Below are 26,243 nucleotides of genomic sequence, written 5' to 3' on the forward strand. Positions count from 1 at the left end.
CTTTCGGATTTCCTCTTTAGTGAACTGACTGTTTAAGTCTCTTGTTTTTATTTTAAAATGTCCTAGCAGACAGTCTCAATACCTTCACCCATTCGTTGCAGTCAACGAGGCAGCTGTAAGGAAGTTCACACCCAGAACATTGCCTGCCTCAGCTGGAGCAGAGAACCAGTTGATTTACCAAAGTAACAAGTCCTTCGAGTTTAGCCAGGATTGAGGAAAGAGACTACCAGGCAGAGAAGCCTGGCTGTCTTCCTCTTCTCAAGTGGCCATGAGAGCAGGGGACACCGGCCCGGCAGCCTCCCCAGAGATCCTAACACAAACAGACGCGTCCCCAAACACCGCATCCCTCTGCTTAACCGCCAATTTCAAACTTCCAAGACCTGCCCTGCCGGGTTTGTCCTCCCCGTTTCCCATTGGTCACGAGTCAAAGGAAGTAACAATTTGATTGGCTCTCTCTTTCTCTTCCTCTGTTTCTTTAAGGACTTGGGCGGGGCCTGGTTGGGATGCAGCTGTCGATCATAGGAGCGGGCACGCTGATTGGTCCAATCTAGCGGGCCCCGCCCGCGACGTTCCCAGAGTTCAAACGCCGCGGCGGGAGGCGTGGGGCGGAGTAGAGGGGAAGACTGGCGGGGTCCTGTGAGCGTGAGTCTGGTTACCCCACGTCCAATTCTTCCCCACCCGATTCTGCAAGACCAGGGGAAGGGCCTCCCGCACCCACAACAGTCCCGGCTTTCCCTCTCGGAGTCGGGAGGGCGGCGGTCCTGCCCACAGGGCTGCCGGGGGTTTTCCCGGGGAGCCGAAGGGTCGGCGGGGCGGTGCCGGGGCCGGAGGAATTCCCCTCCCAAGCTGGGAGTGGGGTCCTGTGTTTGTTCTGTCCTGCCTCCTGTTAGCATTACTACTGAAGGCCAGTCTGTGTGACTGTGTTTTAGTGTCTTCACACTCTTCGTTTCCATCCATCACCTCCTGGCTTTTTCACTTTTCCGGACCCCCTGGTTTCCCTGCTATTGTTAGGGAAGGCCAGGTCCTGCCTCAGACCTTCGCTCTGGCTGTTTCCTCCGCCTGGGATACTTTTCTTTCCCCAGATATCAGCAGGATATTTCTGCTTACTCCCTTCAGATTTTGATTCACGTGTTACCTTCTCAGTGAAGTTACTCTGACTGCACTTTTATAACACACACACCCATGTCGCAATTGCCCTCATTTTGTTAATTTTGTTTGTTTTGAACCGCATAGCTCTTATCACGGTCCAGCATACCTAAATTATGTGATTTGCTTATTTTCAGCCATTCATTCAGTAACTGGGTGCCAGGCTGTATTTGTCCCTACTCCATGAAGATAAAAATTACTGCCCTCGTTGGGGTTACATTCTAAGGCCGGGGTAGGGGGCAGATAATAAATTTCTGTGTAAGTGAGTATGTCACATAAGTGTTGCAGTGTTACCCATGTTACAGAGAATAAAAATCTCACTTTTAATCTCCATCGCCAGACTGACCTGTGTGGTGGCAGATTTTCACCTCTCTGTCCCTGGTATCTTGAGGAAGATGGGGGTCTCTCAAGCCCTTCCTGCTCAGATGGGCAGTACGCCCTTGACCTTTTCCTATCTCCCTTCCTCACCAGTGGGGAGATGTTGAAGTTCAAGTATGGAGCACGGAATCTGCTGGACGCTGGTGCTGCTGAACCCATTGCCAGCCGGGCTTCCAGGCTGAATCTTTTCTTCCAGGTAACAAGCTCGCTTGCCAGTTTTGCTCACCTGTTTTTGTTTCCTTGGAACCTCCTTGTTATTCACCTTTGCTTTTATTGTAGGACTGAGGCTACCCTAGGAAAAAAACCCCATTGGGTGTTTTATATGTGCTGATAGTATTGGAACAAGGAGCTGTTATGCAGACAGGAGTAGGTAGCCCAACTTGCCCTTGAAGGGAGAGGGTATTTTTATTTTATTTTATTTTTTAATCATTTCACACACTTTACACTTCTGTACTAAAGGTTGTCCTTTTATTAAAGATAGAAAAGCAAATGAACAAAGACACTCTTTTGGCCAGGATTTCTGTTGGTGTAATCCTGTTTCGTTTTCATTCAAGGTTGTTTGTGTTTTAGATTTTTGAAAAAAGTTTTAATAAATATCACGCCTGTGAAGCCTATGTTCCTCGCAAGAGATAGGACATTTCCATCACCCCCAAAGTATTAAAAGTTAATGTTATGAGATTATTTTCAAGTATACTTCTAGTTCTTTTGTTTCTGATGTCGATGGAACACTACTGGTGTAGAAGTCTTTGTTTGACTTACGTATTCACAAGTCAAAGGGACAATATAGATAGTTGTGAAGATTTAGGTTTGAATCCTGGCCCCAGCATTTGTTAGCTGTGTTACCTTGGATGAGTCAGTTGCCTTCTCTGAATCCATTTGCCAATCTTTATAATAGATTATAGCACCTAATTTACAGAGTTGTGAGGATTAAATGAGATAATCCAGGTAAAGTATTAATCCCTTGCATGGCTCTAGGGAAGCCCTTTATAAATGGTAATTACTATTAATACTAAGCGTAGAAATAGTATTAGTTATAGTAATAATAAATTTATGTTCACTTAGCAGTAACTATATTTAAGAAAGTATTTTAAAGAAGGTATTTTTGTAGGGTACCTGATTGATGATAAATACTAATATGTTCTTGATGACATTTTTTCCCAAGGTACTGGTACTGAGAAATGTTCAAACAGACCAGAATGGAGACAGATTGATAGCTTAGGTTGTTCTGTGGGACCATCCCTGTCACCATTTTAAGTCTTGAGATATTTTTCACGAATGAATAGTCTGTTTTTGACCTCAGCTGATTGGAGTGCTGCCACTTCTTAACCTCTGTATCGTTTTACTCCAAAACTCTTCCAACTTAATGACACAATTTATTAAGGGCTTATAATGTGCAGCTGTGGAGGGAGGCCAAGGCTGATCCAGAATCACGCAGCTGGTAAATGGCAAAGTCATGCTCCATTTTTGATCTGTGGGCGTGTAACTGGGGACGGGGGGGGGGGGCAACACTGCCAGCGTATGTCAGCGTTTAAGTGAATCTTCTATTTAAATATCATTAAAACAGCAAAGATGGTGGGTAAATCCCCAATTGATCTTTTTTTTTTTTAAATGAGTTCCTTCCCACACCTAGGAAAGCTATTATTTGCAAGCATAGCATACACCTGACATTTGCCTACTATAAACAGGTAAGGATACTGCTCTTTCCCCATCCAGTGCCGTTTTAATGAGGTTTGGATAGAGAGTAGTTTTTGTTTTTGTTTTTTTTTTTCTGTTTAGGTAAGTACTTTAGACAAGGTCTCCGTTTCTACTTAACAGTCCTTCCCAACAAGTTCTAGGTCAGTGGTTGGCAGGCTTTTAGATTTTCGAGCCAGCAAAATTTTACAAATTAGCTGGGCTGACCTAGGTTTGACGGCTTTTGTGTTTTGCCAAGTAAGGGATGTAAAAAAACAAACAAGAAATACCTATTATCTTCTGGTCCTTTTATTTCATAAAGGAAAGGCATTTTAAGAAACACCACGAAAGGAAGGACATCTTTTGAAAATAAAGGAGCATTTTACAATTTGAATACACTTAGCTTTGTAAAAGAGCCATCATGTAGCGTTCATTTTTTCTCATTTCATGGCAGACTTGAAAACTTTAAGACTCAATATTGTTTTGGGGAACTGCTGCTTAGTCTAAACTCATTAAAGAACAGAAGGAATGAATTTTATTACTTTCTTAGTTAATACAGAACTATAAAGTGACAGGTATGGTGGCCTTTTGTGACCCAGGGCTTAACAAACCTGGCTGAGATTTGACCCTCTTGGGGGAGTTGTTAAAAAATATACTCCAAGCTACAAACTGGAAGATTCTAATTCAGTAGGTTGGGGATAGAACCTGGGAATCCGTTTTTTGTTAGTTTGTTTTTTAGTGAAGTTCTCCGGGTCTCCGGGTGATTGAAACGTAGCCAGTCTGTTTCTGTTGTCCAGTGCTGTGTAACAAACCACTCACAGAGTTTGAAGCAACAGTGATTTGTTTCTTAGGATTCTGTGGGTTGGCTGGATTTAACTAGGTGGTTCTTCTGCTCCACCCTGTGATGTCAGCTTCAGCCAGTGGGGGACCATGTTGAGTTGGGAGCTAGTCTGGGACTGGAACATCTGGGAGCTGACTGCTGGCTGGGCACCTCAGAGTCCTTCCACAGACCTCTCCGCTCTATGAGATCTTTCATTATTCAGTCTAACTCGGGTCTTGTAACTTTTTTCTGTAAATAGTAAGTATTTTATACTCCATAGGCCATGTAATCTGTGCTGCAGCTGCTCGACTCTGCCATCGTAGTACAGAAGCAGCCATAGACAGCGTACAAATTAATAGGTATGGCCGTGTTCCAGTAAAGCTGTATTTATAAAAACGGGCCATGGGCCAGATTTGGCTGACCCCTGCTCTAGCCCAAGCTTCTTGGCTTCCGGAAAAAGCAAAAGGAGCAGTTGCCAGACTTCTTAAGGCCTCCACCTGGAACTGGCAGTGTCACTTGGGTCACGTTCTGTTGGTTGAAGTGAGTCCCGGCAACGGCACAGATGCGCAGGGAGAAGAAATAGATTCCAGCCCTTGATGGGTAGGGCGGCAGGTGGAGGAACCGCTGGTGGCCATCTTCGCAGAGAGACCGCCACACCACCTGCCGCCTGGCACTGGTAGGGGTCATGGATGGGGGTCATGGCTCTAGACCAGGGCTTGCAAACTCGTTGTCTGTAGGGGCCGGGCAGTGAGTATAGATGAGTCAGGTGGGCCAGAGAGAAGAGCGCGCAGTTGGATCTGCAGTGAAGTGCAGTACGCTTCCGCCACCCAGAGGGGCAGCATCCTCGGGCTGCAGCTGGACATTGCCGGGCAGGAAGGCGGGGCAACGTGGCCGGACCTGCCAGTGTTTGCAGAGAAGCCAGAAGCACGCCCCCACTCCTTTGTTTTGCGTGACATCTCCTGATTTTTCAATACTGGCAGATAACTCAGATTGTTTTAAATACCGTAGGCCAAACAAAACATGTCTGTGGGCTGGATACAGTCTGCCGGTTTGTGACTGTTGCTCGAGATCATGAATAAATTCAGCTGTAGTGTAGTCGCTCCATTCCCACGGCTCTCAATGGTTTGAGGGAATTAAAGAAACTGAGGTTACAGAAGCAAAGCTCTGGGAACACATGAAGGAAGCAGCAGTCACCATGTCCTACTGTAGAGACAAGGAGACATGTCAGCACTGGCAGGGTCCAGGGTAAATGTCCCCGTGAGCCTCAGACCGTTAAGAAAGAAGCACCTTTTCTTACTCAGGGCATACTCGTGAAATTTTTCTTCCCAGGTACTGGAGGAAGAAGCCCACGTTAATGGAATTACACAAGTGATAACTTAATGGCTGTCAATTGATGGCACTTTAAAGAATGAAGCCACCAGATTGTGCTGTTAGCGTGTGTCGTGAGCAGTTGAGTCGAGTTGGTGGCTTGCAATTTACTCTGCGTGGATGTTATTGATCAAAGCTTTTCATTATTGACAGTGTCTCCATCTGCTGTTTGCTGTTTTTAGGGGAAACCACCCTCGATGACTCAACAGCAGATGTCTGCTCTCTCCCGAGAAGGGATATTAGATGCCCTCTTTGTTCTCTTTAAAGAGTGCAGTCAGCCTGCTCTGATGAAGATTAAGCACGTGAGCAACTTTGTCCAGAAGTGTAAGTGTGGGGAACTTTTTCTTGAAAACTGGCCAGCTTAGAGAAAACCGGAAGGGGGGCAGAGGTAGGATGGGTTAGTGGTTGGTGGGAGTGGGTAGGAACTCCGCTCTTAGACCCAGAGTCAAGGTCAGGTTCTGCCTGTTGTCGTTGGGAGACCGGGGAAGTCAGGCCTCTTGGTTGCAAGTGACAGAAACTCAACTCAAACTAGTTTAGGACAAAAAGTGAATTTTTTTGGCTCATGAAACTGAGAGGCCAGGGATGGGTCAAATTTTAGTCACGGCTGGTTCCAAGGACTTAAATAACGTCCTCTGGCCCCATCCTTAAGTGTAAGGCTGATTATTCATTAGGCCTGGAAAACGCAATACTTAGCGCCCACAATACTTAATTTTAATAAATCGATTTTATTGTAACTAGTTTAATTTTATTTTAAAATCATAAGAAAAATGGGGATATAATAATGTGTACTGATTCCAGATTGTATTCATCTTTATACCAATGTGGTCATAAAAAATATATATATATTTGTTTTTTGTTTTTTGTTTTAATGGAGCGAGGGGTTGATGAAGGCAAAAGTGCCTAGGGACCATGAAAGTCATAAATTGGCCCTGCCCACACCCTGTTCTTGATTACTTGACTTCCAAGTAGTGGTGCAGAAGTTGTCTGCTGGTTCCCCAGTTTTGTATTTTTTTCATCTTACACCAGAGTCTTTCGACCAGTAGTGAATTTGCCCCCCATCCAGGGACATGTGGCAATGTCTGCAGACAGTTTTGGTTGTCACAGCTGGCAGGGAGGGTCCTGGCATCTAATGAGTGGAGCCCAGAGATGCTGCCAAACATCCTGCAATGCACTGGACAGTCCCCTGCAACACAGAATTATCTGGCCCCAAAGGCAGATAGTGCCAGGTTTGAAAAACCATGTCTTAACATGACTTTTCTGTGTTAACTGACCACCCTAAAGTTTAGTGGCTGAAAACAAGAATCATTGTATTACCTCTCATGATTCTGTGGGTCGACTGGACTCAGCTGAGGATTACTCTGCCCCAGGTGACGTTGGCCAGCATTGTAGGCATCAGGACTGGAACGCCCAGGATGGCTCGCCCATTGTCTGGCACATTACCTGGAAGTCTGGGCGACTCTGGGACTGGTGGGCCTTTCTGTGAAGTCTCAGGGTCTCTTGCTCTCTGCTTGGCTCTTCTATGTGGTCTCTCTGTAAAGGGTCAGCCAACTACAGCCTGGGAAGCCTGCTTTGTAAACAAAGTTCTACTGGAGCACAGCCACATTTGTTCTCATCTCAGTGGCTGCTGTCACTTTATAAGACACTTCAGTAACTGTGACCCTGTGACCTGCAGAGCCTGAAATGTTTACTGTCTGGGCCTTGAAGAAAAAGCTGCTGACCCCTGATCTCCATGGTCTCTCTAGCAGAGATGTCTGGATTTCCTCGACGACAGCTCAGGGTTTCCAAAAACACAAAAGTGGAAGCTACGAAACCTTAGGGCTGAGCCCTGGAAGGGACATAGAATCTCTCTGGCTGCATTCCATTGTTTGAAGTGAGTTGTAGGGCCACCCAGATTCCAGTCCCGGGGAACTACAGCGGGCATGAACTGGGCACCCTCATTGGAGACTGGCTCCCTGACTCCGCCCAACATGTCTTCCACTGTCTGTATTCGTGCAATCCCAGGGAAGATTCTCATTGGCTCTGGTTTGGGTCACTTGCCCAACCCTTGACCGGTCACTAGGCCCGGGTGTGAAGTATTGTGATTGGCCTCATCTGGGTGCCCAGGGATTCAGGGCACTGAGATCACCAGGACCTCACTGAATGGGGGGTGTGCAGTCACCCAAAGGAGCTGGGAGTTTTGAGTAGATAAAACCACTGTCTGTCCACTGCAGTGACCTTTGGTATTTATGTGTACCTTGTCTGTTCTCGATGTCCCCATCTGCAAAATGGGAGACACGTATCTGATAAATAGCACTGGATGAGTTAGTGTACAGACCAGACTTACCATGTTGCCTGGCACATAGAGACACTCAATCAATGTTACCCAGGAATGACAAGTATAAACCTCAACGTCTAATACATTGTGTATCTTTAAAATGTACTTGATGTATTTGTTCGAATAAGCTCCTACCTTTTTTCTTTGAATATTTAAATTCTCCAAGAGGGTGCAGGAAGGGAAGAGGAGTTAAAGCAGTGGATCTTTCATTCAGTAATCAGGAGGCTGGGCTTAGTGAAATGTAGATTTTTCTAATAGAATTCTCTTCCACGGAACTGTTTCATACTTTTAAAGAGGCTTCCTGGAGAGTCTGGTTGAGAGACTGTGATTGAAAAAATGTGATTGTATTAGTATGGTTTTTCTTCCCCCCTCTTTTGAGTTTCTGTTTTGGAATGGAAGCTTCATTTTTCCATGGGAAGAAGGATCCAATAGCTGTTCCTGCATTAAGTTTCTTGAATCTTGCAGATGGAGATTTTCTTCAGGGACCCTTGGAGGAAATGAGACAGGGGATATAGCCCTGAAGCAGTGCCCCTAGCTTGGGCCAAGGGAGGGCAGGGAGCTGACATCTGGGAACCAGGGAAGGGATTTTTGTTTCTCAATTGTTATTCTATCCCCAGTGCCTAAAACTGTGTCTAGTACATAGTGGGTGCTCAGTAAATATTGGTTGACTGACTCTTGCTAATGAACAGAGTAAATTGCAAAATCTGAAACACAGTATCACATATTTTGTGTAAAAAAATAAACAAGTGTGATGTTAAAAATGCATATAGAAGTGTTGATAAATGTGCTTTTTTTTTTAATGGAGGTACTGGGAATTAAACCCAAGACCTTGTGCATGCTAAGCACACACTACTACTGACACACCCCCACTCCCGCTGAGTTGATAATTGTTAAAATCGACCTCTTTTTGGTGATTTGACAGTCGCTGAAATTCTACGTTCTTTTAGCTACATTCACTACAGGCAAACGCTTCAGTGTGTTCACAACCTTAGTACTTTGTGCAAAATACAACTTTAAGGAGTACCCCATCTCCCCCCTAATTGCAAACATAATACAAAGTTAAATATGAAAGGTCAAAGTGGGAGAAAATCCCTCAAAATCTTACCTGTCTGAGGTAACCACTGTTAACAGTTCGGTGCATAGTCTTGCAATTTTGCTTTTGTCCTTATGAAATATTTATTATGGAAATTTTCAGGCATATCAAAAGGTAAAGAGATGAGTGTCATGAACCCCTGCATTCCAGCCACCCAGCTCTAGCAAGGGTTTGATTTTACACAAAATGGGTCGTATGTGTGTAATGTTTTTGCCGGTCGCTTTGCTCACCCAGCAATGTATTTTACTCAAATATTTATGGAGCACTTGCCATGTGCCGGCTTCCATTCTGGGCACTGGGTTTACAGTAGCCATCAAACCAGAAAAAATCGGGAGGAGGGTATAGCTCAGTGGTAGAGTGCATGCTTAGTATGCATGAGGTCCTGGATTCAGTCCCCAGTCCCTCCATTAAAAAGAAAACAAAACTAATAATAGATAAATAAGTAGATCCAATTACCTGCCCCCCCCAAAACAAAACAGAAAAAATCATTGTCCTTGAGGACTATAGATTCCCTTGGAGACTGAGCTGTTTAACTCTCTTCACCATATGCCTGATGCTCTTTTATGCGGACTCTTAGGTCGTGTCCACTTTCTTACTGATGGATGTTTAGGCTGTTTCTGATGATTTTCCTGTGATGAGCAGTGCTCATCGTGAGTGTCTTGATGTGTGTGTTTTCCAAGCATTTCTGTGAAGGACACACTCCTAGAGGTTGGAATGTTGGAAGGTGGAGTTCCAAACAAGGAAGCAGCATGCCCAACTGTGCTGGCTTTTTGCCCCCTGGGTCCACATGTGTCTATGACAAGGTCACTCCTTGACAGTGTTTTCATTTCATGCTTTGCGCCACCCTAGTGCTGGAACTCACAGTGTGCAGGGATGGGGTTGATATGGTTTAGGTGTCACAGAAGCTGCCAGGAGGGAAAGAAGTTGTGAAGGGTTTGTTTTTTTTTTTAACAGAGACTTGAGTTTAGTGTCTCACTTGTTCACCTTAATAACCCAAAGCCTTTGGATAACACATGGCGCCGTGGAATAGGTTTCTCAGAGATCTGAGAGCATCGTGGTGGTTTTGCCTGCGAGCAGTCTTGTCTGCTTATGGGATTGAGATGCCTGGTGGTTGCCAGTGACAGACCCAGAGTTATTAAGTTGGACGAGGCTGTAAGTAACGTGGAGGCCCAAGGCCTGACCAGATCAGGAGAGACTGGCCTTGTGTGCCAGCCGTGGTGAAGACAGGTTCAACCCAGAAAGTTGCAAGCCAGCATGTTTGGGGAATTAATAATTGAAAGCTCAAGTACTTGATCTGAAAGAAACTTGGAAAAGGAGAGGGAAGAAAGACTGGGCTTGGCACAGTGACGTCAGGACAAAAGGAAAATGCCTTGCAGCTTTCAGTTTTGCTTCTGCGTGGGATCCTCCGTGAAGGTGGTCTGGGTGTTTGTTTATTTTTTATCTTTTTTTTTTTTTTTTTACAACGATCACAATGAATTCATATGGATCTATCCACTGTGCTTGCCTGATTCCCTAAGGGACCAAAGGAAGGTGTATTTAGGATGACTGGCTGAAGTAGGAGATGTGGTCAGTGCAGTGGAGTTCATCACATGTGTTTTTGATCCAAGTGAATTCAACTCCACACATAGAACAAAGAAAGGGAGTGGATAACAACAATTTAAACTGTATCAGCTAATTCATCAGTATGCCACTCAGCGACTGTGGGTATGAAATGGCTTTTCCCTTTGTTGGACTCTATCGCTCTCCACCCTCTCCATCCCCAGAATTTGTAGATTGAGGCTCTAACTCCCAATGTGGTGATATTTGAAAGTGGAGCCTTTGGGAGGTAATTAAAGGTGGGCCCCCCTGTTGGAATCAGTATCCTTAGAAGAAGAGGAAGAGAGACCATCGCTCCTTCCCTTTCTGCCATAGGAGGACCCGGGAAAGGTGGAGGGGAACCAGGATCTTGGTCTGCTGGCACCTTGATCTTGGACTTCCCAGCCTCCAGAATGCTGAGAAATAAGTGTCTGTTGTTTAAGCTGCTTTGTCTATGGTATGTTGTTAAAGCAGTTAGAGCAGACTAAGACCCTGACTGAGATATGGCAGTTGGGAAAGGAGTCAGGCTATATGCTAAGAAAAATGGTAAGTTGCAAACCCATCCAGATGTGTGACATGTCAACACAGCAGGGCGAAGGTCAGAGCTCTATTTGGTTCCCTGGGCAAAGGTTTTTTTCCCCCTTTTATAGCACCTACATATTAAGGAATCCACGGGAGATAAAACTTGGGCTAGTGGGATAAAACTGAGCAGGACACACGTAGTCAGAATGCAGTGATCTGGAAGTGAACTCCAAAGTCATTTGAGATGAGGATTGTGTTGCTTCCATCCCATTATAAACTGGTCGAAAGGCTGATCAGCATCTTTGACCAAACACTGCCCTGCAGCCTGCAGAGAGGAGGAAGAAAAGCTTGATTTCTGTTCTCCTGTTTTCTGTATCTACAGGATTCAAATTATAGCTGCCATGGAAACTGCTTTAGAATTTCTGGAGCCCTTAATTTTAACTTAACATAGAGAAACACTTTGGTGCTGCTTTCATAATTATTCATGACGACAGGACAGTGACTAAATGTCTTTTGACAGCGAGGGAAGACATAACAACACTTTTTCCTTTCTTCCTTTCTTTGCACTTTCGTAAGGGGGTCCGTATTTGAAGCATTTTATTGACCCGGGAGTCACTGTTTTGTCTCTTACAGATTCCAACATCATCACTGAGTTACAGGAGCTCCAGCCTTCAGCAAAAGACTTTGAAGTCAAAAGTCTCGTGGCTTGCGGTCACTTTGCCGAAGTGCAGGTGGTGAGAGAGAAAGCGACTGGGGACGTCTATGCCATGAAAGTTATGAAGAAGAAGGCCTTGCTGGCCCAGGAGCAGGTAGGAGCATTTTAACCTCACAGCCTTTCCCCTCCCAGAATGTTCACTGCAGAGATGATCACCTGCTGGACTGACATCTGGGATGGAGCCGGTTTCCCTCTGTATCTCTAGCTAATTACGCTTGCATGGCCAGAAAGTTCTTAGCACTCTTTCTCCAACTGATAGTGACTAATTTTGAAGGCTGACAAGCCCCCACCCCCCACCCCCAATCCTGCCTTGGTTGGTTTATCATGTCTTTATAGTTGCATATTATTCAGATCCAACTTGGCCTTTTAACTAATGAATTTGAGATGATCTTACATGACCATCAGCTGGGGCCTTCAGAGCTATGCATACTGTGGGGTGAGGCAGACAGCATTTGCCTTCGTACAGATATTTGTGTTGTGGGCACGTGCATTTGAAGAAGTTACATAAACTTGTTCAGTGGCGTGGGAGTTGCTGGTTTCCGAGCAGGTGAGTAGTTAATCTCTCCGATGGTGGTGTTTTCCTCTCTTTTTAAACAAGGCTGCTGCTTCCAGACATATTGATTCATTTGCTGTGCTTCTGGAGAGACAGCCATCAGCCTTGGAGTTCAGAGAGTAATTTATGAGTTACACACATTCGAGTGCACATCATGTGTTCAGTAAGGCACCCGGCTCCGTGGGAAGCCTGCAAAAGGAATCAAAGGCTCTGTAGCTGTTAGTTCTAGGGTTTTAAAACAACCTTGGAAAGTGGAGGAAAAATGCAGATACATAAAGCAGGTGCTGACGAGCTAAAGCATCACAGATGAGGGAGCAATCGGCAAATTCCCAAATGATGGAGAGAGGAGAGATGTGTGTGGGCCAGAGACAGTTAGGGAAGGTTCACACTACTTAGGGGAAGTGTAGGCTCTGGGCAGAAAGAAGTGGTGAGGAGGTACCAGATAGAACTGTGGTGTGTATCATCCGGGAGGTCTGAGTACTAGAATTCTTTGCAGATGTGGGTTTTTTCCCTCCTTGGTTTTGAACAAACAGACTGGGAAATGGGGAGAAATAAGGACATTTGGGTTGGGAGGGGTTAATTGGTGGGAAACTGCAAGAACCCTTTTTTGGTTACTTTGATAACATAGGCAGCGTCTAAGTAACCATTTTAACCATTTTTAAGGTGCAGTTCATTGGTACTGAGTCCATCCACAGTGTTGTACGAACCACACCCACTGTCCATTTGCAGAACGTTTTCATCATCCCAAACAGAAACTCTACCCATTACATAGTAGCTCACCATTTCCCCAAGAACTGTTTTTTTGTTTGTTTGTTTTTTGTTTTTTTGGAGTTGCAGTTCAATCTGTGAGATGGTTGGGGATCAGTTAAGCTTTTGGAAGAAGGAGGTTGGGATCAGAGTCTGGGGATGTCAGTGAGTTGGTGTGGCCTCCAGTTGAAGAAGCAGCGGAGGGCAGGAAGCTGCTTGTCAGCATCAGAGGATGCTGTGGCCTGTGTTCAGGAATGAGATGTGAGCAACTTCATAGAGAGGAGAAACGACAGGACCCAAGAACCACCTGTCAGCATTCCACACCTACTGAGCCCCTGTTTCCAGGTCCTTGGAGGAGGCTTTAGGTGTAGCCTTGTGATGCTTATGTTGTAGATGGGAAATGGTGCATGTAAAAGGAAACTAATCCGACACGTACCATACTGCAGGCAAGCAACAGAGACAGTCACGAATGTAGGTGTGCCCGCCTCCAGGTGAATGACCTGAGATGAGCCTGCGTGAGGTGTGGGCTGGAGGTTTTGAAAAATCACGCACATGCAGGAGCTAATTAAAGCCACCCACCATTCCTTAACTGAGCCATGGTGAAGCTTCAGAATTTAAGGGCATGAGAGGAGAGAAGTCGGCACAGGGAGTGAGTGGAAGAACATGCCAGAGAGGAGGTGGGAAGAGGCAGAGTCCTGCAAACAAGACCTGTCACCTAGGAGACGCCAGCACATCTGCCCAGAGTTCAGTGAGAACCGGGAGGAGTCCTCAAAGACCGTTTATTTTAATGGAAGCTTCAGGGGTCCGATGAGGAATCAACAGTGAGCAAGTGAAGGTGTAGACCCTTCAGTTCAGCCACCCTTGCACTGAGCACTTTATGTGACGAGAAGCATCAGCAAATCTGGTGCAGTAGATTATGGGGGTTGGGTTGGCATTTCCAAAATGTGTTTGATATTAAACTGGTGGTGTGCAAGGTGATTTTAGGTAGTCCATGGACAGAGCTATTTTAAAACATTTAATAGTTGCATATTAACTGGCATATCCAAACCTGGGATATTGACATGTTATTGTTAGAACTAAATGGAAGAAGGTATGTTTAAAATTCAGTTATTTGGAGAGAATCACAAATTTACAGAAAAGCTGCAAGTACAGTGTGTCAGTCAAGGTCCTATAGTATATCTATAAAATATACATTATGCATACACATTGAATATACATACATATACACACTGCATATTCGTGCATATGTATATATGTACAACTTAGGTGATTGTGGGGGCTGGAAAGCCTGAAATCTGTAGTACAGGTCAGGAGGCTGGGGATTCTTGGCAGGAGCTGGCGATGCAGTCTTGAGGCAGAATTTCTTCTTTCTCAGAGATGCCTGTTTTGTTCCTAAGGCCTTTCAACTGATTGAATGAGGCACACCCAAATTATCAAAGGTAACCTCTCTTACTAAATTAACCACAGTCTACGAAATATCCTCATGCGACACCTAGATTAGTGTTTGATTGAATGGCTGGGTGCTGTAGCCTGACCAGTTTGATGCATTAAACTATCATGTATGGTATTAACAACTTTTTTTCCTGAACCACTTGAAAATCAGATGCCAACCCAATGGATGCCCCATTACCTCCAGGTACTTAAGAGTACATTTTCCTGCAATGGGAACATTCTCCCATGAACCACAGTACAACTATCAAAATCAGGAAATTAACCATGATGAGTTACCACCATTGAATCCTCAGGCCCTGCTCGAGGTTCACCAGTTGTTCTTTTAGAACAAAAGGATTCAATTCAGGATCACACATGGCATTTAGTTGTCCCATCCCTTTAGTCTTTTTCAGTCTGGAAGTGTCCCTTAATTTTTCCTGGACTCTCACGAGCTTGGCGATTCTGAAGGTTACAGACCAGTCATTCTGTAGAATTGAGATTTGTCTGATGTTGCTCATGCTCAGGTTCAGGTTCTAGATCTTTGGCAGGACTGTCACAGATGAGATGCTGTTTTCTTCCCATTGCATCCCTACAGGTGACTCTGAATTTGTTACATTCATGAGGGTGTCACTTTGGCATCTGCCACACTTCTCCATTGTGGAGTTACTCCTTTCCCTTTGTAGTAACAGAAGTCTTTTGGGAGGAGTTACTTTCAAACTATGGAAATACCTATTCCTCATAAAACTTTCAATTTATTTATTCACTTGTTTATATCAGTATGGACTTGCGTTTTCCTGTCAATGAGTTACAGTCCATCCCTGTCATGATGTATTTTTACACTCAAGTTGTCCCCAAGTTGGCCAGTGAGAATCTTTTCAGGTTAGCTTTTCTGTCGTTTTGACATACTCCCCATCTTTGAGTTCTGTGTTGCTTTCTGATACAGCAAGATGCCTAGGCTCTTGTACTTTGACTTTATCTGCCCCAGACCTGCAGTCACTCATTTCTCCAACGAGTATTGTTTTTTTAAGTGGAGAATGGTATTTAGAGGCCAAGATCTGGGGACTAGGTGTTCTCATTGCTGTTGGGATATCACTGCTCCCAGACCTCTCTGGTCAGAGCCAGTGAATACATGTACATGTATTGCAATAACCTACCTTCTCTCTCGCCCCCTACCCCTTACACACGCACATCTCTATTTCTGCATCTGCTTTGTGTGTTGAAAACCATGCATTCACACTAGCACCTCCAAGTCTAATCTAGCTTCACAGAGTTCATTCTAATTTTCACCCTTTTCACGTTTGTGAAGTCTCTTCTCTGAAATGACCTTTAATATTTTTCACTTGTTTTGTGTACCTGTGGACATCCAATCTACTGTCTTAGCTGCTGCCACTGCTGTCCCGTCCCCTTGGTGGGCTCAGCAGCCCTGCTCCAGGCCATCTCTGCATGTGATTTTGCCCTCCTCACCATATATGGGCCCCTGATACCCGATACTGGGCTGCCCCACATGTGGTTGCTGCCCTCCTCACCCTGCTTGGGCCTGGCGCCCTGTTCTGGACCACCAGGCTCGCTCTCCCTGGCACCTGTCATGGATACTGACTTGATCCTCTTCCATCTACTGGCTTTAGGTCTGAATTGTCCAGGAGGGAAAGGTGATGAGAAAGAGAAAGAGATTTAGATTTAAAAGAAGTGAGTTGACTTGATACAAAGATGTTAAGTAAATAATTGAACACATAATATGTGACTCTGGCAAAAACACTGAGCAAAGTAGGCACATGAATGGGATTTGTGAAATGTTAGACTAAATGATGGCTTAAAAAAACTGGAAATATCAGTTGAAGCTTAGAGAGCAAAGGACTTTCACCCCCCTGCCCCCTCAATACACACTTAGTTCTTTATAATTGTCTAATGGTTTCTTTTCCCACAGGTTTCATTTTTTCAGGAAGAACAGAACATATTATCTCGGAGCACAAGCCCTTGGATCCCCCAATTACAGTATGCCTTTCAGGACAAAAATAACCTTTATCTGGTGAGTCGTTCCGTCCATCTGTCTGGAATTGGTCTAGTTTTGTGATAATCAGATGGCACAGCTGTAGAATTGAATGTGGTTCTTGCCCATGTGGTCCATGACACATCTCATTCATTCTCATGCTTTCCTGTCTTCTGGTGTCTTCTTGTTCTTGTCCTAAGGATGAAGGGCTAACCCATTTAGAAACAGCCCCATTTATTACTGGATAGTGTAGCTATGGCTCAAAGGACAATAAAGAGAAGTCATTTGTTGGGGAATAGTCTGATATTACCTTTAACAGTATCTTGCTTTAGATTTTAAAAATTGAGCTAACGTATGGTTATTATAAGAAAATGCAAACATTGCAGAAAATGTTTGAAATAATACAAGGGAACATTCTCTACCTTTCTTTTTTTATTTTAATTTTTTTTTGTTGTTGAAGTGCAGTTGGTTTATAGTGTGTTAATTTCTGGTATACAGTGTAGTGTTTTAGTTATACATATATATTCCTTTTCATATTTTTTTCATTATAGGTTATTACAAGATATTAAATATAGTTCCCTGTGCTGTACAGTAGGACCTTGTTTATTTTATATATAGTAGTATCTGCAAATGCCAAACTCCCATTTTATCCCTCCACCCCCTCCTTCCTGTCCATTAACCATAAGTTTGTTTTCTATGTCTGTGAGTCTATTTCTGTTTTCTAAATAAGTTCACTTGTGTCATTTTTTTAGGTTCCCCATAACAGTGATTTCATATGGTATTTCTATTTCTCTTTCTGGCTTACTTCACTTAGTATGACAGTCTCCAGGTCCATTCATGTTGCAAATGGCATTATTTGATTCTTTTTTATGGCTGAGTAGTATTCCATTGTCTGTATATACCACAACTTCTTTATCCACTCATCTGTCGATGGACAGTGGACATGTAGGTTGCTTCCATGTCTTGGCTATTGTAAGTAGTGCTGCTATGAACATTGGGGTGCATGCATCTTTTTGAATTAGACTTTCTGCTGGTTATATGCCAAGGAGTGGGACTGCTGGATCATATGTCTACCTTTCTAATCTATCTCCCCGGGGAAACAAATGTTAATGGTTCGTATGCTCTTTCTCACCCTTACCCTTGCCTTGTGGAAAAAATATTCCTGTGTCTATGTATAGCACAAGTATATGGTTTGTTTTACAAAAACGATGTATTACTGTCTACTCAGTTCTTCAGCGTGTTTTTTGCCTTTCAATAATTTGTCCCTGACATCCTCCCACGTCAGTACCTGCAGATCTGCCTCATTCTTTCCAGCGGTGCCATAGTTTTCCCTGGTGTTCATGCAGCTTAACTTACAGAATGCTAACATTCATTCCGGGGCCTTTTTTAGGTTCTTGGCTGTTTTGATTTATAAAGTAAAATAAAAAAGGTACCCTAGAAACAATTTGTGTTTCTGATTCAGTCATTAAAACAAGACTTTCCTATTACCCTGAATGGAGATAAACTTTCGTAGAGACTCACATAGGAGAAAAGGGTAAGAGATGGATTCCTATTTGTCTTGAACTGGGGATTTTTGGGTTTACTTTGCCACCTTTATTTCTAACCTGGAATGAATAGTTTATTTGCCTTGGTTTCATATGAGTTGAGAACCCAGTACCAGTGGATAGATTCCTCTTGGCCTCACCCAGCCTTCTGAGCAAGGATGCTCGAATACAAATGCATCAGGAGACTGGCCTTGTGAGTATGAAACTTCCTTCCCTTGAGTATTGTCCTGGAAGTTTTCCTTCCTTGAAACCTGGGGCGTGGAGCCCTGACCTTTACGAATGACCTTGGTGTGTTTCTAGGCTCCCTGGGGTTGTAGGACACTTGTTGCATGCATACTAGTTGTCTTGTGCCCTGTGTATCTTGAAGAGCAGGTGAACCAACAGATTTCTTCATTAGCCCTCAGAAAGGAAGTTCCCTTGACACAGTAGGCTTTTTTGTTTGTTTGCTTGTTTGTTGGTTATTGTTGTTTTGGATATTTAAATTAGAGCCCTGCAAATGATGTAGAACACCATGAGGATAATGTTCAGTTTTGAGGCAGCACAGAACACAGGCAGTCCTGGAGCTAGGAAAGGTTCTGATTTTTGGCAAAAGTTGAGAGTCTAAACTTTTCTGCTCTGTCTCACGCTGCTCTGAAAGCTCACCTTCTTAATGTCCCATCTCATACATCATCTTCTTAAAGGTAAGCATCACTGAGATGCGTTGGGACTTTGACACCATCAGGGTCAGTTTGCAGAGGTGACGACAGAGTCTGAGTGTTCTGTGTAAAGGAACTCAGAGGAGTGAGGGCTGGTGGTGCAGTCTCAAGTGGCAACCACTGCTCGGTTACCGCAGGGAAACCACTGCCCGCCTGTGGCAGGCCGGCGAAGATGATCAGCGGGGCCCCAGGAGTGAAGCTCGCTGTAGTTTTCTTCCTGTTGATCGTAGTTGTTGTTTTTTTTCCCCCCACCCCTCAAGTGTTTTTAAAGCCCATCTTTAGGAGGGTAATACTTGGGCATTTTGAGAATTTTAGATGTTTTGGTGTCAACCTTTTTATCATTACCAGTTGGCTTTGTCACAGTGGTAAGAACCTTCCCTTTTTCTTAATCGTGGACTTACCACTGTGGACTTCTGCTGGGATATAGCTATTTTGGAATCCCTCGTGGATTGGGAAAATCTGCCGTTCCTCTGCTGGGACAGGCTTCCAGCTGCAGGGAGCTTCCTGTTTTGGGTCTTTGGGTTTTGGGCTTCCCTCTGGATCTTGACACTGGCCTTGGCATCCCTAGATTAAAATAATCTTCTCAGTTTTTCCACCCTCCGTCTTGCAAGATGGGACTGATCTCAAAGCAGCTGTTTTGGGGAGAGGGTATAGCTCAGTGGTGGTGTGTGCTTAGCATGCATGAGGTCCTAGGTTCAATCCCCAGTACCTCCATTAAAAACAAACAAACAAAAAACTAAAAAAACACAAAAACCGAACAGCTGTATGGAGTTCTGGTTGCCTCATGACCTTGATACCTGGCTGCAAGGGAGTCTTTATACCCTTCCTTAGTAGCTCAGTTGGGTGTTACTGATGCGATCTTGTAATTATTGCCTTGTCTGCACTCTCTTCTCCAGTACTTTGGCACTTTGGCGCAAAATGCCTACTAAGGGTACAGTTTTCGTATAAAAATCCAAACTTAGCATAGGAATTAAGATATGAAGATAGATCCACCATCTCTTATCTGCAGTTCTGAAATACCCAGTGCTCCGAATAAAATGACCTCAGGTTCTTTTGTTACTCACTCAACAGCACAACCTGACCTGAGCTCTCTTCTTCATTCCCTTTAATGTGACTAGTCACACATTTTGCTGCAAATTATAAATATGTTTGATTACAGGGTGGTATCCCAGGCCCTACCCGAGGGTGTTGCATAACATCAAATACGTGCCACAGTTTGCCTTCCTAAAAGCTGAACGTTTCTGAATCAGGAGACACATTCCGCCTGCAGCAAGATAAGGGGACTGTAGATCCACGTTGGCATCGTGAAGCACGGAAATTCCACTCTGCCTGTTGACTGCTCCTAGATCACTAAACCTTTGAAGTTGGGGGAAACATGCAAGTCATAGTAAGCTCCCCTGGCAGTTGATCATTAATTTGTAATGCAGTTGTAGTTTAATTGAGGATACATTTAAAATCAGTGAAAAAAAATAGGATTCCATTTCCCACATGTTTCTTGAAGCTATCTCTTGTCTCCAGTCCTCTTTTTACTGTGAGTCTGGGCCGCCCTCCTCATTTGCCTGCATTTCTGCCTCAACCCCCTCAGTAAGTGTTCTCTCTGCCGTCTGTCCTGCTTTTCCCCCAGGCCTTCACACTGCAGCCAAGTCATCCCGCTGTTACAGCCCTTCAGGGCTCCCTGCCGCCCTCTGGATGAAGTCCAGACTCTTCCGCATGCTTTCCGAGACCTTTTTCTGATATCCCACCAGCCTCATAGCTCACCGTCTCTCTCCTTTCACCTAACATTCATCCCGAACTTCGTTTGGTTCTTTGAACTTGCCTCTGACCTTTCTCCACACTTCTCCCCTCTTTCTCTGTTTACCCGGCTGACTCTTGCTTCTGCTTCTGACCTTGGGCTAGATGTTACTTCCTCCAGAAACCTTTCCCGGACCCTCTGCTTGTGGGAGGTGTGCCCTTCTGCTGTGTGCTCACTGCGGCCTGAAGTACTTCTTTTGGAGTGAGTGATGGTTGCCTCCACAAGGGGAGCAGTTACATCTCCCTTGCTTCCGATCGCGCTCCCCCAGGTCATTGCTTAAGAAATGCTTATTGGATGAATGCACGGTTCATTTCATAGAAATTGATTTACATACAAATGTACTTACTGTGTTATGGAAATCATATTATGTTAACAGTGTGAGTTCTGCTCCCCAAAGTATGTAATTGAAGACAGACCCAGTGAGATTTTTAAGATTTGGATTGCAGTGGGAGGAAATTGAACTTGGCCTCTTTTGAGTTTTGTCAGTTAAAATTTCCCATTCGTAGTTCCATACCGGTGACTATGGCTTCCCACTTTTTGCTGCAGAAAATTGTGGCAAAGTCCACCTTCACATCTGGTTCTATATAACAAGGCTAGTGGTGTGTTCTGGCAGGTGGCCCATGAAAGCAGTGTTTTGTTGCTCTGGTTCATGATGAAATCTGTTCAGTTCTGCTCAACAGATGCATTCACCAACCAGTGTCCTTCCACCAAGGAGCTGATCTGTACAAAGAAAACACTGTTTTGCAACTCACCACTTTGTAGTATTGTTGTATCTAAATTCTCTGTGGGATTCTTAAAACTTACTGGCTTTGTGTTGATGATTTTCATACGGAGGGTCTTTTCAGGCTGCCCTTGCTCTGAGCCTATAACTGACCCCGCGAGTCTACTTTCCTGACTACGACCTCACATCGACTTCCCTCTGTTCATTCCCAGTGGTTTTTCCCCGCATTGCACACAGGGATGTATTAGTTAACAGAGAGACCCTGAAATACAGTTGAGGTTGGCGGGGCAGCTCCATTGTATGTGATAATTCAGGGACCCAGGTTTCTACTGTCGTGTGGCTTCCTGTCCTGTAGGATGTAGTCCTCTTGGACATGCTTGAAGTTGGGCCATTTCATGTCTTTGTTCTACCTGGCGGGGAGGAGAAAAGAGAAGAAGCATGTGAAAGTGGTCCACAGCACCTCTCACATCTTGTTGACCAGAACGTCGTCACGTGCATGCACATCTGTACCGTCAAGCTGCGTGGCCTAAGTCCAGCTAAAATTTTTACTGCTTGGGAGCAGGGAAGAATGGATTTGGGGGGACAAGTTAGGATCTTGCCCAGAGGTCGAAACAGCTCCTTTCGTAGGTAATAGATGAGTTTGGATGCCAGGCCCCCTAGTTCTGACTCCCATGTTCTTCCTCCTTACATCAGTGCTGGTGTATCCCAAACCACTTCTAACACGACCCCAGTTCTGATGTCTGGCTTGGGGTTAGTTTTTTTTGTATATCCTGTCTTGCTTTCAACCCACAGCCGTGCAATTTCGTGGACCGTTCCAGGAGCAGTCTGGAGGTGGACTGTTTCTAGGCAGTGACCCCACGGCCTATAGGATGACCAGCCTGTGCTGTCATTGGGAGTGGGGGAGCAATAATGTGTACAACATCGTTTATTTTACCTTAGTGAAGCACGTCACTTTATGATCGTTCTGACAGCAAGATATGTGCTATTTTGATCTCTTGGGTAGGATTTTTCTAGTTTTCAGGCGTGTCTCAAACACGCTTGCTGCTTCGGAAGCCAGCTTCCCATCCCAGGGAAGCTGTGGCTTAGAATATAGGTGCTTATTTTGTTCCTGTACCTTGTTTGATCTCTCCAGAGCCATTGGCCTTTCCGGCTTCAGTTTCCTCACTGGCGAAATGAGATGTTAACACATCTCCCTGACTTCAGTTTGGTTGCTGAGTGTATTATTGCTTTGGGGGTCCTTTGAGTTCTCAGTGCCTTTGACGTAGTTGTTCTGTGTGTTGGTCTTTTGAGGCGGATTTCAAGTGAGTGCATTTAGAGCTTCTCTATTTTAGGAGCTCCAGTTTAGTTACATTGTCCCGGTTTGCCTGGCCCCACCTTCCAGGTGGCTGATCGGGTAGCGCTGGGGTGGGGCCCAAGAACTCGCATTTCTAACCAGTTCCCCGGTGACGCTGCTGTTGCTGGTCTGGAGACCCCACTCTGAGAACCGCTGTCCTGCGGGGATTCCTGGTTTCTGGTTACGGCTGCTTCTTCTGTTTCTTCAGGGATGGGCTACGCATCTGAGACCCCTTTCCTCTCAGGCCAATGGATGGCACCTACTCCCCTGCTGTTACTAGCCCCGGGGTGACTCGCCATCCCACGTTCATTTCCTTTAACCTTACCCACGCCTTTGCAAAGATCCCTTTCCTCCATTAATGGCTTCAGTTACCTCATTTAAGTGTACTGTCTGTTTCTTGCCAAGAACCTGGATGATTTGATGTTCAGTGAGGTTTTTTGAATAGATGGATGAATCAGGCTGGGATTCATATTTGCTGAAATAAAGGACCTTCTCTCTCTTTCTCTTGGTCACCTTGCCCTTCAAGAAGGATAATTTAGGGTTTCTGCTAGGGGCCACTCTGCACAGAGCATCCATCCCATCTCCCCCCACCCCCCATGCCAAAGGTCAGTAACACTGGGTAGAGCGGATAGTGATGCCAGTAGCATCGTTACATTTTCATGGCACTTTCAGTCATGCTGATGGCAGTGCAGGCATTTCAAGGACACATTTCTAAGAGGTGGCTCGCCTGGTACGCCTCTGATGGCAGCAGTATGCAAATTGGAGTAGAGAACTAAAGAACTATTATGTATCCCCACCCCCCACCCCCGTCTGCAAACACGTGCATACAAGCTGGCACGTGTATATGCATGCACCTGCACACGCAGCACATACACACACACACATTTGTCCTTTGTTTCAAATGCAATGGAACTGTTGGGAATTGCCGTCCCAGTGCTTGGGGTATGGATGGAAACACCAATGGAGGAGCAGCCGCTCCTTCTAGACCGAACACATGTAAGATTTGCCCTTTAATTAGCATCTGCAGCTGCTGCCATCGGAAGGGTCTGTCTCTGTTGGCCAGAACGTCTTTGCTTTAAAAGAGCAAGTCTATCATAGCTCCAAGCCAGGCTCGTCTGTCAGCTGCTGTTTTTCTCTGCCATCCGCAGAGTTGTCACATCGTCGAGGGCTGTTTCACTGTAGGGCTCTTTTTCGTCCTCTTGTCTCCCTGGCCTCTGATTACCCTGCCTTGGCGATCACTCTCTGGGTGTCCCACGGCTGTTCATCGTGTGCAGGGTCATCTCCCGTCCTTGTAGGGTTGGAAGACTGTTGCTTCGGTGCTAATGGACTGGTTATGGTCCAGCCCTCGGTTGTCAGTGATCTTGTCTCAATATGCAGACAGGCTCCAGGGAGTCACTAGAAAAATATAAGCAGCAGAAGCAAGGGCTCTGTTAAGGCCAGGTTTCACACCAGGGCGCCTCTGCTGGAGAAGCTTTTCATTCGGTTGGAGTAGGGACCCATGTTGGCACCACAACCTCATGAGCCTTGGGTCTCATCAGAATCACCGCAGTAGCTCCTTAAGAATGCAGATTCCTGGGCCTCACCCACAGAGCGTGATCCATGAAGCCTGGGCTTGATCCCTGGAATCCACATTTTCAGCAAGCTCCCTGAATGGTTGGGGTGGGGAAAGGGACATACTTTACCTTTCCATCCTGCTTGATTTTTTTTCCCCCAGTTTGTTTTTATTCTTCTAGAATTCCTGCTCCATGAAGGCAGGGATTTTTGTCTGTTTTCGTCACTCCCGTTTTCCTAATGTCTAGAACAGTGCCTGGCACATAGTAGGCATTCAAATATTTGTGTGGATAAGTGTGTTTCATGCATTAAAAATAGTGCTTCCCCAGTGCTTCTGGTGTACAGGCAGGTTTGAGAAGCCCTACCCTAGAGCACTTGCTGGTCTTCTTGGGTTGGAAGTCACATTTTTTGGGGATCAGTGCCTCCCTAGGCATCTCTGAAGAGTAAAAGTCAGGGATGGAGTCACTTTTTGGGGCAAATCCAGATGCTGTGAATGGACTGTCTGGCACAGCTTGTGTGGTGACTTTGGTCTGGTTTGATCATCGTGTTCTGCTGACCCTGGTCTTTGGTATATAGCATGTCGTCTGGATGAAGACTTGAACACTCTTAGTTTGTGACTTTTGCTGATGCTTTTGGAGCCTCTGGACTTAGTACTGTCTTTAAAAGTCTAAAATGTTTTCTGAAAGTGTCTTAAGTCCTGGTTCTTTATTATTTCTTTAGACTCAGTGGCAAGATTGAATAAGCTTGTCTTGACCACACTCAAGCTGTCTTCCCGTGGGCTCCGTTCATCTCAGAATAAGTTACTGTACCCTCATAGGCTAGTTTGGGGATGGGGGTAATATCTTGGGATAGCCAAATTTACCCAGGAAATGCTCAAATTAATTTCTCCTAAAGTGCACAGCTGGAACCCTCAGTATGACAATCTGGAATCGTGTTGGTGTGTCAAGTTCGATAAGTTTCTTTGCTAAGGAGGTTTGTCATTTAGTGTGTCTTTCTGGGCCTCAGGTTGTAGTGCTGCCTGCCCAAGTAGCTGTTGTCATTTCTTCCCTTTGTTTTCTCCGCCAACCCTGGTTTTGAAGAAATGGAGAGTCGTTTGACCAGTGGAAAAGACTAGTCTCGCTTGGCCGGGAATTTTCAACTCAGTAAACTGGACCTTCTGAATAGGAGCAAAGAACACATCTTTTTGCCTCTCTGAGAGATGGTTCTTATTTTTTGAGCTACTTGTCACTAGTCATTACAAATGGACTCTTTAAGAGTCACCACTAAGTGCCCAGCAGTGGTCAGTTTGTGAGCTCTTAAAAGCTGCCTGCAGCTGCTACATGTTTGACTTTCTCAGCCTTAAACTTGGGAGCTGTTCTGTTTTTCTTCCGCATTTTTTAATAGAGCCCCATTAGAAAATTTTTAACTGTGATGTGTCATCATAAATATGCATTGTTCTTATTTTAAGACATTTTGGTTCAAAAGCGTGAGTACTTCTGTTATCTGCGGATTTTGTGTGTGTGTGTGTGTGTGTGTGGGTGGGTGGGTGGGGGTGGGGGTGGATATTTACGGCCTGTTTAATGGCAATATATATTTAAAACAGATGTAGAAAATTAGCATTCAGCCACGTCCCCAGGGCCTGAGAAGAACCTGGTTGGGATGAGTGGGGGAGCTGTAGGCAGCCAGGTGGCTCCTGTGGGCTCTTCAAGGACCAGAATGAGCAGCTTTCATCTGCCATGAATTTGGGGGAAATAAAGTCTGCATCTCAACTGCTGCCCCTTCCAAGTGTTGCTGTTCTTGTTAGTTCATAAATCAATGCTTTTTCAGCATTTGCAGTGCAAATGGAACCTCAGTCTTCAGACTGTCTAGTGTTTGGTTGAGTATCTGCTGTGTGGAAGATGCCAGTGACGAGGGTGTCTTAGGGAGGACATGCAAGTCACTGGCCCCTCCAGGGGTCCCTGGTGGGGCGCTGACTTGCTGCAGGGCAGGGTCTTTACTGGACCAGCCTGGGGCCCGGGCATACCTGCCCATGCTCCACGTCCGAGCTGACTGGAGTTTCCCTTCTCTGTCTGGACTTGAAGCCCACAGGAGTTTGGAGGAGGATGGAGAGACGTCACCTCCCAGAGCTGGCCTCTGGGAGGCAGTGGTGTGAGAGGTGGTTTTTAAAAGGCATTTATTTGGATCTTGCCTTGTTTCAGAAAGGATTTGAGACAACTTAAAATGAAAGACATTTATAGTGTGGCTCATGAAATGGGAAATGGGAGCAAAGGGCAGGAGGAGAATTCAGGGAGGGTTGACACAGTTGCAA

General features: G+C 45.1%; 1 protein-coding gene across 1 annotated transcript in view; it reads left to right on the forward strand.

Moving 5' to 3' along the window:
• The first annotated feature begins 602 nt into the window (after positions 1-602).
• The window catches only part of CIT (citron rho-interacting serine/threonine kinase), a 147,982-nt gene continuing 122,341 nt past the window's right edge, over positions 603-26,243 (forward strand). Inside the window, 5 exon segments of the mRNA XM_006192696.3 lie at positions 603-642; positions 1,618-1,720; positions 5,566-5,707; positions 11,521-11,696; positions 16,258-16,359. Coding sequence (XP_006192758.2) covers positions 1,625-1,720; positions 5,566-5,707; positions 11,521-11,696; positions 16,258-16,359 — 516 coding nt within the window. The 5' untranslated portion in view covers positions 603-642; positions 1,618-1,624.

This window comes from Camelus ferus, chromosome 32 (assembly GCF_009834535.1).
Source record: "Camelus ferus isolate YT-003-E chromosome 32, BCGSAC_Cfer_1.0, whole genome shotgun sequence".
In the NCBI taxonomy this organism is placed as follows: Eukaryota; Metazoa; Chordata; class Mammalia; order Artiodactyla; family Camelidae; genus Camelus; species Camelus ferus.